Genomic DNA, 15,217 nt, shown 5'->3' on the forward strand with positions numbered 1-15,217 from the left:
ATTAAGAAAAACATGGCAAAAATGACAGCAAGGATCCCATCAGAGATAAACGAGAACCACTGATGCAGCTTGAAATATCTGAAATGGGATCAACAAGTGTGTCTACAAAGGGAGGAAGTGATACAGCAGAAGAGCTCGATACTAAAGATGGAGATGACGGTGCAAAACAACATGCACAAGACATGAGCTTCTGGAGATGTGAGTCACTGTAAAACAAGCCTAAAATTTGCTTTCTGTCTTAAAAACACATGCAATTTGCTTGGATATTTTGATATCTAAAGCAATACATTTTTTGAGCAAGTCCAAAGGCACTAATGCAGACCAGTGCAGCAAGAAGAGTTGATATGCATTCATTTGGTTAAAGCAATAGCACAGCATTCAGACTTGAGTTATACTACTGCAGCACTTTAGCCCTCACACTACCAATATATTCAGTATACAAGAACTAACGACTGGGGACCGGAAAACTTAGACAAACAAAGTTAATTTGCATATTGCATAAAATAAATTTGCTAATTGCATCCTTTATCTGAAGCACAATCAATTAAACACTCGTTCATTTTCAGTAATTTCAAGTAAACATTTGTCATCTTGACATTTCAGTAATGCAAAATCAGGACAATTTGAATGTGCCACTGTTGGCTAAAAAAATCCACACTGCTGTCATCCAAAGCTATATTGCAGAGATATATTCTCGGTTTGTTACAGCCAAACACATCTCGGCGCTCTGACAAACCGATCTTTCTCCTCGCATACCAATCCTTCTCGCCCACTCGCTTTGCAGCCTCCAAAATTCTTACATTTCTTCTCCGACTGCATGTCATCCATATGTACAGTATGTCGCACTACTTTCATCCCACTTGTATAATACAACAAAAACTTTTAATCTGATTGATGGAAAGCATTTGATCAGGAAACTGTGCATTACATTGCAGACTTTGAACACTGTCTTATCTTGGGAAAAGCAGTATTTATAGGAGTAAATCTGTGTCTGTTCTTCCCAGTCCCACTGGGAGTCCAATACATTAATATTTTCCAAAAGCACTACTTAAAACAGAAACAGAAAACTATTGTTTGCATGCAAAATTGGAACAATACCATGAAGCACTTGTGTGATATGAACTAGGATAGATCTGGGGTGTAAAATTTGAATTGGTAAAGTAATGATACCATGGAATCAATGTAGTAAACAAATACCTCAAATCATATCGGAATACAGTATTCAAGAATATGCAATTAGTTACATTCCACAACTTTGCAAAACAGTAAAATAATGGAGGTAAGAAAGAGGAAAAAAGTAACAACAGTATAGATTAAATGACCAACAGCAAGAAAAAATGCTGCTGTGTGTTATGATACATTGCTGGGTGTTGTATTCTCATTGTATTGTCACTTTGCCACTTGTTTTGAAGAGTTGTGGATTGAAACTGTTAATTAAAAACACATCCCAGTTGTTGGTTCAGGGTTTTTTTTTGAGCCAGTCATGCCATCTGTATGTGAAAACCATGTTCAATCAGTTTTTTTTTAATTAAAATGTTTCCTCTTTCTGCAGCAGGTGAAACATCAAAAAGTAAAGAATGACGAGATATCCTGAATTCCTTGCAGACAATTTGAAGTTTGGGAATTTTTGTTGTCTAATCTTCCGACATTTTGGCGGCGCTTGGAGTGGAAAAAAGACTCCCCTTATTCAGACGTTGTCGTGCATGTCAGCCGGTATCAGTGAATCATTAACTAGCATATTACATTATGAATTTCCACAGTGAATAAACGATACGAGGAGACATCGCTGATGATCATGACAAACTTATGTAATCAAAGAGGCAACCAGTACACTTATTCAATAAAAATACATGACTATAAGCAGTATATAACTGACTGTAATGCAGTCAGCAGGTTGGGATGCCCTTGGTTCCAGATATTCCCAGTTCTGACCTCCCTGAGGCCCTGAGCAAAAGTGCTAAAGTGTCCTTGATACCTGAACCATGAGTCATGGAAACCACTTGCCACTGGCACTCACTCACATCTGACGCCCCAGTGCTCCCAACTACAATCCTACCTCCTTTAAAAGAGCTTGTTCTATCTGTCAGTCAAAGGATAACACAGAACAGAATGAGACATAAACAAGGATGAAAAGCACTCAGACAGCACAGTACTCCACCAAGGCTGCTCAGTCGTGTCATTTCTGATGGCTAAAATATTGAAAAAAAAGTTGTGGGAGAAATAGAACATAGAATGTGGCCATTTAATATGAACCAACAAATAAAATGAGCTTGCACTGAGCACAGGTGTTTGTTATGCATGTGTACGTTATTACCAAATCGCATAACCTAAATATGTAGCAGGCGTCTGGAATTGCTGGGACTCGGAAACACCCCCACAATTAAATCAGTTGCTCCTTGTATCATTTCAGACACATAACTCCTGATAAGTCCGCCACAGCTGATTTCTAGTAGGATCGCAATCATGTGATCATCAGCAGGCAGCTGATGTAGTGTTCACTTGCAGTCATAGTTACAGTGATGCAATGCTGTGATCTCGCAATGATACAGAAATCTTTAACAAATCTATGGATCTAAACTATAAGCCGCATCACTGCTAAATTGAGTCACTTGGTAATTGTGTCATTTCTGACCTTCCCTGAAAATTTCATCCAAATCCATTAGTAAGTTTTTTGAGAAATGTTGCTAACAGACAGACAGACAGACAAATGTACACCGATCGTCACATAACTCCATCATTCCTTTGTGGAGTAATAACAATTAAATAGAATTTTTATATAGATTCTTAAAGAGAGAATATTACCATCAACAGGAGAAACTGTAAAACTTAAGCTCTGCTGTCTGGCAATTAGTCGAGTCCTCACAATGATATAGGACCTGTAATTGAATGAGACACTAAAAAGTTGTTTTGTTGTTTTAAAGTTATGTGTGAGGAGGTCTGGAAGTTGTAGCTGGAAAGCGCAAGTTTAACCTTGTGCATGTAAACATGAAAGCATGAACCAGTGCCTGTTGAAGTTTTAAAAGTTTTATTTCAGAATCACTTCTGTCAGGCACGAAGTCACAGAACACAACCAATGGAAGTAGCTGACAAACAGAACAAGACAAACAGTCCATAAAGAGATGAAATACAAATGAAGACAGTGATTTATTGTTACTGCTATTTGCCCAATGCCACTTGTCTACGAAGCCGTGCGGCTCTGCAAACTAAATATCTAGATATTTTCTCCTCTTGTACAAGCTGCCAATAATGAATAGGAACACAGCATCACCAGGTGCCTCATGGCTAATGCAGGTTATTTAGAACAATTGTAATTTGCTCGTGTAAATAAGTTGCAACCTCTGGGGATGAAAAATGAAGTCAATGCATAAGCATAAAAAATTGCAGTTCCGCAAACAGCCACTTAAGGCTCCGATAGCAAGTCAGAGATCATGGACCCCTATGCTAAATATATGAAAAACTTTACAGCGGAATTAACATGTTTTGGTCTCTGAATTAACATGTTTTGATGAGGAGTAAAATTTAATGTCATTTAGCGGTTTAAATTCTATCAAGTGTTGTCATAGGAGACTCCATGAGAAGTTAGCATGGCCTGCATCCACTTTACTGATTCCCACCTCTTTGCTTATTTTTGAATTAGTTGGCAGTTAGGTAGTGCTGAGATAGCGACATTTGGAGCCTGTAAATGGTCGAAACGGAAATTTAGGAAATTTAGGAAATACTGTATGTTATGTGGCTGCACAGGGACTTGTTGGTTCGCACTTTCGCCTTGCTGCTAGAAGATCCCCGGTTCGCGACTCCGCCTTCCCCGGTTTCTTTCTGCATTGAGTTTGCATGTTCTCCCTGTGCATGCATGGGTTTTCTCCAGGTCCTCTGGCTTCCTCCCACTAAACATGTTGAGGATAAATAGGTTTGACAGGGCTCAATAATTTGGGGAGATTTGTCATGTAGTGTTTTGTACAAATTTGCAATAAGTCAAGTGTAATTTCAATATTTACTGGACAACAGATTAAAAAGATGTCATGAGATGTGACATGACTGCTAAACAAGGTATTTGTAAAACCACTGACATGACACTTTAAATCCTGGGTCAGATGCATAACATATATCCATCCATCCATTATCTATACAACAATTAATCCTCATTATGGTCTCGGGGGCCTGGAGCCTATCCCAGCTAACTTAGGGCGAAGGAAAGGGACACCCTGGATAGGTAACAGGGCTATATACAGGCCCCGACTGGCAATCGGGAGAGGCGGGACTTTTTCCGGTGGCCTGCCTCCTTATTGGCCTGCCTGGACAGGCCAGCCACGGACTGGCAGGCCAATGAAAAAAAGTTGATCGGCTTTTTGGCAGACAGGCCAGAGACAGCAGCGCTAGAAGCCTTACAGAGGACACGCCCACCCTCCTGTCACTCACACAAAGCAAGTGCTCTGAGCTCTAAATCAGAAGGATAGGGATTGGTCAAAGTGACATTTTTTTTTTAGAAGAAACGTGCCATGATTGGTTAGTTGCTTTATGGCCCGCCCCTTCATAGCGAGAACGGGGAAGCATGCACTGCAGAGCGGTGATATGAGAGTGGGGCGAGAGTGGAAGGAGCGAAGATTATGGAGCACCCTGAGAAAGCTGGGGGCAAAAAACAAGAAAAGACGAAGAGAAAAGGTGGACATGAGAGGGAGATGGAGAAGAAAAAAAGTTTGCTCAAGGAGGAAGGGGCAAAGTGTTGTAAAATAACACACATGTTTCATCAACCCCCGCCCAGGTCCAGCAGTGTACAGTTGAAAATAGATGATGCTGCTACTTCAAGTAAGTTTACAAACGGTCGGTTCTTCTTACAAATGCATCATCAGACTTCAAAGGCCAAAATATAATAAAAAATGTCTGGCCCAAATAAGTTCCACAGGTGTCAGGTGGGTTGCAGGAAGCCTGAAAACGTTTGAGACCCCCTCTTCAGGTAGGATAGGCAGTTGACTTACAATTTTCAGTTATAAAATGAACATTGGTGTTTGCATATACTATTAGCTATGACCAGCTGACATCTAAATGATTTGCTGACAAAATAATATATATTTTTTTATTCCACATGTTATATAAATAATAGGAAAAGGAAAACATTGGAAAAATTGGTGAGGGTAGTGAAGAGATTACAGAAGAGAAAAGTACTGGACTGTATGGAGCTGTCGTTATGGTTGTGTTTAATAGACTTACTGTCTGTTTAGTAGTGTTGTAATTGCTATAACATAACTGTAAAAGGCATATTTTGGAAGGAAAAAAAAAACAACATTTTGGTGCATTATCCCACGTGACACAACCCTTGCGGTGGCAGAAGTGGCCTGACTGATTGGAAATCTCCCGGCCTGAATTTCTTTCCCAGTCCGGCCCTGGCCAAATAACCAGACAAACAATCACACTTGCATTCACACCTACAGACAATTTAAAATTACCAGTTAAAACTATATACAATGTATGACATGGAGTGGACAGAAAACAGTATACCGACAGCTTGTTAGGAGTGCATGTACTCAAGAAAGTGACAGTATGCCAAAAAGTAAAACGTAGAAGTGCCACAACTGTGTCCACTTAAAGCTGTGCACTTTGTCCACAGTCATCATCCACTAAATTGAGTAACAGATTAAGTTTTTAAGCACTTGTGTAACAGTTTATCTATACTGTGTGCACAATATTATTTGTATTTTTTTAATTTAGAAATGTAGTAATTACAAGACTACATGTTGCAGAAAAGCATCTCATACTCTTTCTTCTCTCCATTAGCTCCTCTGAAGCTAAATAAATAAACCCTGTCATTCCTGATATGCTCTCTAACTGGCCAGTATTCTGCTTATGGCCAGACCAATGCACCTCACCTGTCTCCAGGATGAAATTGTACATTCCCTCCTGGTCTGAACTCAGGCATGCTCAGCCAACCCTCTCCCTGTCCTCTCGCTCCCAATTCAAATATTCATTACAGAAAGGGCTGATTGAGATTGAGTTGCCCTCTTATTTTTGGCACCTATGAGGGAGCTGCCGGATCCAGAAGCTATTAGAGCAGAAAACCTCTGTCACTTATCATGTGTGCAGCTCCAACCTCTTATTATGCCTGACAGCGCTGAAAAGGGGAAACTACCTGCACTACTTTTTAATCATGGCTCTCTCGAACTTCAATTAAAACCTTAATCTGTCTCTTTCGCTTGCTATCTCCTAACCTTCGCTTCCAGCCCACGGCATGCAGATAGAGCAATACATTTATTTAAAAGCATGATGAAGTTTTGTGAGGCTGAGACACTGCAGAATTTTCACCTTCATCAGTTTGCTGCAAATGTAACTTATATTATTTCATGTTTGATACCTAGGTGACGTCTTAAAATAGCAACTTACAAAGTGGGGAAAGGCACAGCTGCTAATACATACTATTGGGAGTTGCAGTTCCTGTTCTATCTGCTCTGCACATTCAATTTGAAATAAAATAATGGACATTAAAGTGTCAAGTCTCAGCTTTGATCTGAATGGGTTTATGTTAATATTGAAAGAACTGTGTGTGAGCTATAGCCCTTTTAACACATAAGATCCTAGGTTTAACGGTGGTAATAAAGTATTTAATTCTGTAGAAAATTTAACTTTGAATTTATCGTCAGATACTGCCAGAAGTCTTAGATCCATCACCAGGTGCTTTACATCTTCCCTGGTGCTGCTCTGCCAGGCCTTTACTGCAGCCACCCTCAGATTGAGCTTGTTGAGAGTCTCTCCTGAGCTTTCACAGCTCAGTCAAATTGAGATCAGGAGGCCGACTCCGTCAGATGGGGATATTCCATGTCTTCATCCTGAAATGCTCTTTGGTTACTTTGTCGGTATGTTTTGTTGTCCTGCTGAATGATGAAATGCCATCCTATGAGTTTTGATGCTTTTGGCTGAATGTGAGCACACAGAATGCTTCTGTTTCTCTTCTGCGTTCATCCTGTTGCTCCTGTCAGAGGCGAAATCATCAATACATGCCAGTTCTAGTGGCGACCATAAAGAAAGAAACACTGCCATGTTTGACAGATGAAATGTGATGTTTTGGGTCATGACCTGTTCTTTTTGTGCTCCACATTTTCCTTTGTCTTTTGTTGTTGAGAGCTTCAATCCGGCCTTCATGTCCTTGAGGCTTACCAGAGCTTTACATCATGTGGCGGATCCACACGGCTTTTCTTCACACTGATTTGTCGCTTATCTACAAAACTTGAGCTGCTCGGTCGACCAAGACAGCTGCCATTTTCATGCGTCCCTGTTCGTACCTGCTTTTTAGAAAGAACCCAGCTGTTGATTTTTGAGTCTTGTTATGATGTTCTACACTTCTACATCTTTAATTCTCATTTAGACTCAATCTAAAAAGCAACTTTTAACCAACCACACCAGCCACACACGAGCTCTACTGTTAAAATAACATACACAAATTAGGTAAACAAGTGTCCATTTTCTTATGAATCCTTGCAGTTTGGGCACTATTTGTTAAAAGAGATATCAAACAGTGTTCTCAATATCTATGTAAATCTGCTCAAGTAAAACCTGAGAATTGATGCTTTAGCGTAATCTTCATTATTTTATTCTAGATTGAACATGCTTAAGTACAGAACGTAGAAAATAACACACACAAAACACAATTATCTGTCTAAATAATTACTGTTTGAACTGTGCCCTCACTAAAATATGTACCTTGCAATTTACCAAGAAATACTTGAGTGTGTCACTGCAGTGTCACAGCACACAATCATTGTTCAGGATCTCCCCCCCTCCAACTACTTTGCATAAACATATTTCCTGTTTTCACACAAAAATGCATGAAAGAAAGAGAAACAGCAAGAACAGAAAATGCTACCTGTACAAACAGTGGAAGTGAACCTCCCGACCCAGTTTGCAGCAGATGATACTTGAACACATACAGTAGCTATCTTCCCAAAACACTGAAATACAACCAACATATAACGTTAAGTTTTAGCTAACACAGAACTCTACATGTTGGCAGTATCTAAATAAGCTGCTGTGTTGCTTGTGCATTAATTACTCCTGCTCTTCGATGCTTTGGATGCATGAGCACTGATACATGCAAGTTCCTGCACACGGTTTATGGCCACACTCCAACAGAGGCAATTACATTACGGGAGCTAATTTATAGAGAGTTGTAATCAAAACTGTAACACTTAATTTCCCACTGGTTCCACTAGGTCACAATTAATTAGCTGACAGGACATGTACACACAAAATTAAACCAACAGTAGCAGTATATAACAACAGTCCAGTCCACAAAAGACTGCTAATGAGCAGTTCTGTTTACCGTTCAGGACAAAAAATATCATCAGTACCATCCTGATCTATTGTAATGCCAAACAGCAAGAATGGGGGAAAAAAGATATGCTGTATGTCTGCCTTGGCCCTAAATATACAACAAATGTTTCTTTAAATAAAAAAATCTACAAAGCTGTCAACAACAAAGCAATCAGAGACACAGAAAACATTTTAGCAGTTGAATCTGGGTAAGTGTCACTGCCCATCTTGACTAAAACAACAATCAGCACAGTCCCTGCTGTCATACCTGCAGCACAAGCCAGGAGAAAATCACTGCTTTTATCACCCGGTGACAGGAGCTCGTGAAAGAAACAATGAACAGTTATCTTTTATTCACACCTCCCCTTTGTCAGGCGCAGAGCCAGACACTCACCTGCTTTCACAGTTATTCTTAACTACTGGTGAAGTTCCATCGGTGGCAAAGGTCACTTTATTTTATTCATAACATCTCCACAAATGCCGGAGGAGAGAGCTTCCATTCCAGGCGCATTACTTATCCAATTTTTCATTCAAACAAAGTACCGAAGTTCGCAGCTCTGATAAACCGGTAAACGCCACACCCTCGCTGTGAGCGATGTCGGAAAAGACTCATTTTAATCCATCATGTAGTGAAGACTGCTGAGGCGTGAAATAAAAAAGTTGCGTCTCTGAAAGGATCGCAGTAAACAGGATGCTGAACGATGCTCCCTGCACACCTGATGCTTTTGCTGTAAGTCAGCGATTTATTAAACTATTCCTGCAGTCCAGCCAGCAGAGTGTAATCAGGTAATTATTATTCTTTATTTTTTTTGTATCTTGTGGCACCATGTGTTCAGTTCAATGAATAGGAACAGGCAACTGTACGGTCCAAATGCACGGAGGCAGGAAAAGATGTAAGAAAATGCCTCTTTTACTGAGAGATGGAGCCATCAGTAGCAGATTTTTTGTGCACTTACGAAAACTGCAGGTAATGGAGCTGGCAGGTAAGAGTAGAGAGGACATTACCATCTTGAACCTTTTACTCTTGCTCCGAGCTGGGCAAAACCTGAAAGCATCCAAGACCCATTTCTCTCTTTGTGGCTAAGCAGCATTAGGACCCCTGTGGCAAAAGGACACACAGTGAAGGTGGTCTTCAAAGGGCTTATTAGAAAGCTACAGTACACCTCTGGAGCCTTTAAGATATCTAGGATCAAACGCCTCCGCCTATTAATGCTTCCCTCTCTGGTAGAAATACTCTCCCCTCTGTCCCCCTGTTACTTTTTCCTCATCATTAGTTCCCTGTACCTTCAAAGGGACGTAATGAGAGGAAATGCATGCATTCTAAATCTGGATATAGCCAAATGCTGTTGTTCTGTGCTTTTGGTGTCAAAGAGTGCATCGCTTACACATCAAAATCTATAATGCTCCAACAAAAAATATATAGAGCTAAACCAGGCAAGAGGTAAACAGAAACACATAAAGAGAAAAGCATCGAGACAGCTAGAGGGGGACAGAAGGGCAGAGAGAGGAGAGGGGAAACAGAAGGTAGCAAGACAATAATTACAGATTTTTCTTCACATTTTTTGCTCTTCAGGCAGTTATTGCCATTCACAGGATGAGAAATAAACAGACGAGTGCTTGGTTTCAGCACAGCTTGGCCATTTTGTTTACTCTCCCAGACTGAAAATGGTGGGAATGTTTTTATGAAATGTTCCCACTTCTAGCATGAAAGCATGAAAGCATTACATGCTCACAGTGGATGCATGTGTGCATTTACAGTTACATGGGCACAGGCTGGATGGATGTGTTCGGTAAGTGTTATCACAGTGCTGCTCCACTGAACAAAGCATCCCACTTCGTTCATTACACTAACTCCAGGGCTACTAATCCTCACTCCCGAACATGCACGTCTACACAAACATGCACACACACACGGAGAATGAGCATTTACATAGCCTGGCTCTGCCTGGTTAGCGGCAAGGCAACGTTTAATGAGCTGGAGGCCGGTTGCCTTCCCTCGTCTGCAGCCTGTGAGCGGTTAATTAATCAGACAGCTCTCCTGTCTTATCCCCGCGTTTATTTTCCCATCTCTCACCTTGAACTAGCTCAGCGTATACTACTTCATAAATGGCTGAGAACCTTGAAATTGTCTCCGAAGATGACACCTGATACACCTCACTACAACATTTCCTGCTACTATCACTGTCAGAGTAACATACATTTCTGAGAGGCTGATTCAATTATGGGTCAGTCTTAATATCTTTAATATCCAAGACGTTAATCACAGTCAGTCAGTCAGTCAGACATTCCAATGTTATCTTTACATCTCACACAACAAACAACCACACAATAACATGCTGTTTACTGACTGGCCCTGAGACAAACTGCATTATTCAACAGGGATAAAATAATTATAGTGTCCTCATTTGAAGAGAAATACATTTCTATGGGTATGCTACCAATACAAACGAGAAAAAAAAATCTGGTGTCTTTGGATGGTTTCTGATGGACAGAATCGGTGTTTCTCGTGCCAGCTGGTATCTGTCACAGAAAATGACACACACAGTCAACATTGTGCCAGGTGGTGATAAAAAGGTGAGAGACAATAGTCCAAAAGCTAACACCGACTCTCCCAAATGGCTTGTGCTGTAGTGGTTTATATGCAGAGGCACAAAGCGCAAACACAGAGAACGTGCTAAGAAAGATAACAAGTTTCTCACAGAGATGCTTGTGCATAGTTCTGATTTCTTTCCGGAGTGGCTTTGATTCGTTGATCTCTGTTAGGGCAGGGCCTTTGTTGCTATTTTGGAATTACTTTGTGATAACTGTAGCCATCACCCTGAAACATGCAGCTTTCACTGGAAAACGGATGCACCATTCTCCATGATTATGATATCTTCCACATCTTCAGCACAGGTTTATTATTAATAAGTATAAATATTTTCTTATAATATCTTCACTACAAGACTAATACATTTTTAATATTACTTATCTTTGCTTGATTGAACTTACAGGACATGTCCCACTGGTAGGATACTTGCTCTGCATAATGCATTTATTTGATCTGCAGTATTTTCTGACGTACCGGGTCAACAACAAAACATAAAGATGAGTAAAATAGTTTTCAGCTATGTGCATTACACATAAAATGAGCAGGTCAGAGTGAGGTCACAACACGAAAGCAGGTGAAAAAGATGACGGTGTAAATGAGAGAAGTTGGGAGCCTCTCCAGGCGACAGTGCCCCCCAACGAACTCCTGATTAGCAAAGCGAGCAGGTCTGGCAGCAATCAAGGAGGCCCCTCGAAACTCTCAGCATGCCTCCATCCTGTTCATTACCAGTGCAACGCACAGCCACTGCAGTCACAGGCCACCGAGCTGCACTGAGATGTAACCGCAGGCTTACCTTCGGCTCGCATGGTGAAGGGGGAATCTCCGGGTCGTTTGGCCGAGAACTGGCCCCCCAGAGAGGTCATTAGAAAGCAGAGGCTGAAGAAACCGATCCCCACCACAAAGATTCTGCAGGAGAGGAGGGAGAGACAAGAGGCCGATTAGGCGGCAAAAGACCAAAAGACGAGGTTAGAGCTCACGGTGAGATTATGCTTTATCGTCCCTTTACACGGAGTAACATGAAAACATAATACTACAGAAAAGAACAGCATAAAAGAGCATCTGAGAAAAGGGCTCATCCAGATGGACCATGTATATAGCCCCGTTCACCATTCATAAGAGTGTAATCACACAGTCTGTGTGTGTGGCAGCATAGTTCTTTTGTAAGTGTATATGTGTGTGTGAGGAGGGGTATTTAATATAACCTCCCTGCAATACTCTTGAGGTTTGGGAGTGTTATAGAGAAGGGAACAAAATATTGCTTATTCTTTCTGCATTGTGGCCCGTTAAAGAGGGCAAAAGTTGGTGTTCTTCATGTAGGACATGAAAGGTGTCCAGAGCGATTTTATCAGACAGATAGAGAAAGAATTCAGGACAGCCGAGGACAAAAAAAGCAGAAGAAAGTGATGAAACACGGCAGGTTTCAACAGCAGAGGAAGCTCAAAGTCAGGACTCTAAATCCTTTATGAAGTTTTATGGAGCGTGGAATTATTTTTTCAAAGTTCATATTGTACCAATCAAACCACAGAAAAGCATTGTGTACTCGGTTGACTGTGTCATTTAAAATGCACCATTACACGGATGGGTTTTCTGCATCACACTCTGCCCCAGTGAGCAAAACATCCAAAATAAAAGCATTCAATTACAGGCGAATGGCTGTGTTTTGGGAGAATGAAAGCACCGAAAACACACACGCACAGCAAACATTTCTCAAGTTCTCCAGCTTTAGAAACAAAACGCTTAGGAGCGATTAACTTAAAACTGGCTTGTCTGAACGCTCCAGGAGTCATGCTGAGAAAATGTGTGGAAACAATCCTTTCATGGAGCAGAACTGCAGGACAGATTGTCACACTTCTGTGCTAAAGAGACGATTTTTAAATATTTCTCTAAGGCAGAAATCTGACAACAGGGCGAGGATGCAGTCACTGATGGTGCCACATCCAATATATGAGATAATGGTGAAAGAGTGGGATGCATGTGTGAGGAAACACAGCTATGAATGCACATAAGAGCTCTTCTCCCTGCACAATCCTCTGAACTCTACAGTATGAGTGTCACAGTGGCGTGTTAAATCAGGTGTGGAGCCCCGGCAGGGATGTGCAACATCACTGTTTTCATCCAGAGAGCTGTGCAGCATCAGGGGAACTTTAAATCTCTGGTGCTGGCGCAGGTGCTGGCATGGTGATCACCAATTATGCATGGGCTCCCTGAGTTTGGGTTGAGAATCTCTTGACAAAGTTGGAAGTTTTAATGAGTTTGTGTCAGCTCAGTTTGCTTTCACCGCTTCTCCGGCTGCTGGTGGAGACTTTCAGCTGAATAAGCAAACCTTAATTGTGGCACAGCGGGCACCCCGTGGTTCCAATTAATTCCAATGGTCTGAACTTGCAAGAGTAGCTCTACTGAACAAAATAAAGAAACACTCACCACTGTTTTAATCCTAAAACAGTGACTTAACCGAGAATCTTGCAGTTTTTGCTGTACTGCTTTAGATTTCTTGCATTTCTCATGATGTTGCAGAAGAAAAAAGAAACTGTGGTCTCCTGTTTTCATTTTAAATGAAAGGAAACAATAAGGAAAAAACAAAAAAGCTTTCAAGTTTGCAGCAGATCGGAGACAACTGGTTCTTACCTGAATGGTTTGCATGTGAGAAGACATCTCCTCACCATAATGGAAAACTCGCTGCTGGTTGCAATCATTTTCCACGCACGTAGAAAGCGCCGGCTAAGCTCACCATCGCGCAAGTTTTTGTGTCAACTGGCGTCAAAAGCATAATGTCTTCAAGCAGGGGGTTGACGGAGGGAGCGATCCAGGCGCGCAACTTCCAGGACTGAATGTTCACAAACAACTTCAGCGGAAATCTTCCCGGTGCGTCCTGCAGACAGCAGTAGGGATGAAGGTAGGTCGGTTAGTCCTCCTCTCGACACTGGAGAGGAACAAACAGACGGGAAAATCTATCTTTAATAAGTTATGATTGTGCCCCTTAATGCTGTTAAATGTCCTGGAAACGCAGCGGCGTCGAGCGCAATAAGCCAGGACTGCTGAGTTCATTGAATTCCTCTGAGTGGAAGCAGCTCCGGCTCTGTTCTCATTACATGACATGAGGAGCTGCCCTGCTCGACTTGTTTACTGACAGCGCCACCTAATGACTCACATGGGAGTGCAAAAGTTGATTTAATCACTGGAACAGATCATCGTGCAGTAATTAGAATATAAAAAACCGCCTCAGTGACCAGGATTTGTGAGTATTTTGGCAGAATTTGGAGGATTTTGCATGATTTGACGGAGGGTATTTGCACTTTCTCCCTCAAAAGAAGAAAGAAGGGTGATTTTTAAGGCCCAGTGGGCTATTTGCATAAATATATAACTTCCAAGGCCAAGAAATGTGGCGAGGACACAGAAAACTTGTTTCCAGCAATGGTTTAATGCAGGGGTGTCAAATTAATTTTAGTTCAGGTGCCACATACAGCCCAGTTTGATCTCACGTGGGCCAGACCAGAAAAATCACAGCGTAATAACCTAAAATTCACCTCAAAAATTTCCTTTGTTTTCGTGCAAAAATGTACATTCTGAAAATATTCACTTTAAGGAACTACCTTTTTGCAAAACATTATGAACAAACTGAAATTTGTTTAGAAAAATAAATTCAATGCCAACAACATTAAGCCTCAGTTTATCATTCACGCATTACAACTTACAGATGATAGAGTATGTACAAAGGCACCAAACATATAGTCACAGGTATGTGGAATTGAACAATATAATATTTTACTTTTTAAAAAAGACAAAAGACAACAAAAATAGACAATATTTTACAAAAATGAGACACAAAGCAACAAAAGCGAGAAACAAAAGGGCCGAAAAATGTGAGAAACGAAACAAAACTAAACAAAAGAGACAAAAAAAATTAGGCAAAAAAGATACAAAGCGACAAAAAATGGACAAGACAAAAAATGGCAAAAGTGTGAAACAAAACAACCAAAGCAAAATACACAAAATAATGAATAAAGGAAAACACAAAATGACAAAATGAGACAAAAAACAAAAGCGAGACATAAAAGGAAAATGAGAGACAAAACTTAAGATAAACCATGAAATGATAAAAGTCAGACAAAAAAATGACAAAAAAATAAGACAAAGTATTACAAAATGAGACGCAAAATAACAAAACAATGAACAATGTAGTATTTTGCTTTATGATCAAAACATCTTGTTATGGTCTGGGAATTCTTTTAAATTTATAGTTTTACAAATTTACAAACTGCAGTTAATGTCCTCTCTGTAATTTTTACACTTTACAAAGTCATCCCATGGGTCAGATTGGACCCTCTGGCGGTT

The 15,217-nt window shown here is 40.7% G+C and overlaps 1 protein-coding gene across 2 annotated transcripts in view; it reads right to left on the reverse strand.

The window, feature by feature from the left end:
• The window catches only part of LOC110961470 (alpha-1,6-mannosylglycoprotein 6-beta-N-acetylglucosaminyltransferase B), an 84,286-nt gene extending 70,295 nt beyond the window's left edge, over nucleotides 1–13,991 (reverse strand). For both annotated transcript variants that reach the window (XR_007938730.1, XM_022209095.2), the window contains exons 1-2: nucleotides 13,511–13,991; nucleotides 11,679–11,791 (exon numbers count right to left, since the gene is read on the reverse strand). Coding sequence is in view for 1 of the 2 variants with exons in the window: in XM_022209095.2 (XP_022064787.2) it covers nucleotides 11,679–11,791; nucleotides 13,511–13,578 (181 nt within the window). In the remaining variant the exon portion in view is untranslated. The remainder of the gene's footprint in view (nucleotides 1–11,678; nucleotides 11,792–13,510) is intronic.
• Between the last annotated feature and the right edge of the window lie 1,226 nt (nucleotides 13,992–15,217).

Source organism: Acanthochromis polyacanthus, chromosome 21, assembly GCF_021347895.1.
Source record: "Acanthochromis polyacanthus isolate Apoly-LR-REF ecotype Palm Island chromosome 21, KAUST_Apoly_ChrSc, whole genome shotgun sequence".
Classification (NCBI taxonomy): Eukaryota; Metazoa; Chordata; class Actinopteri; family Pomacentridae; genus Acanthochromis; species Acanthochromis polyacanthus.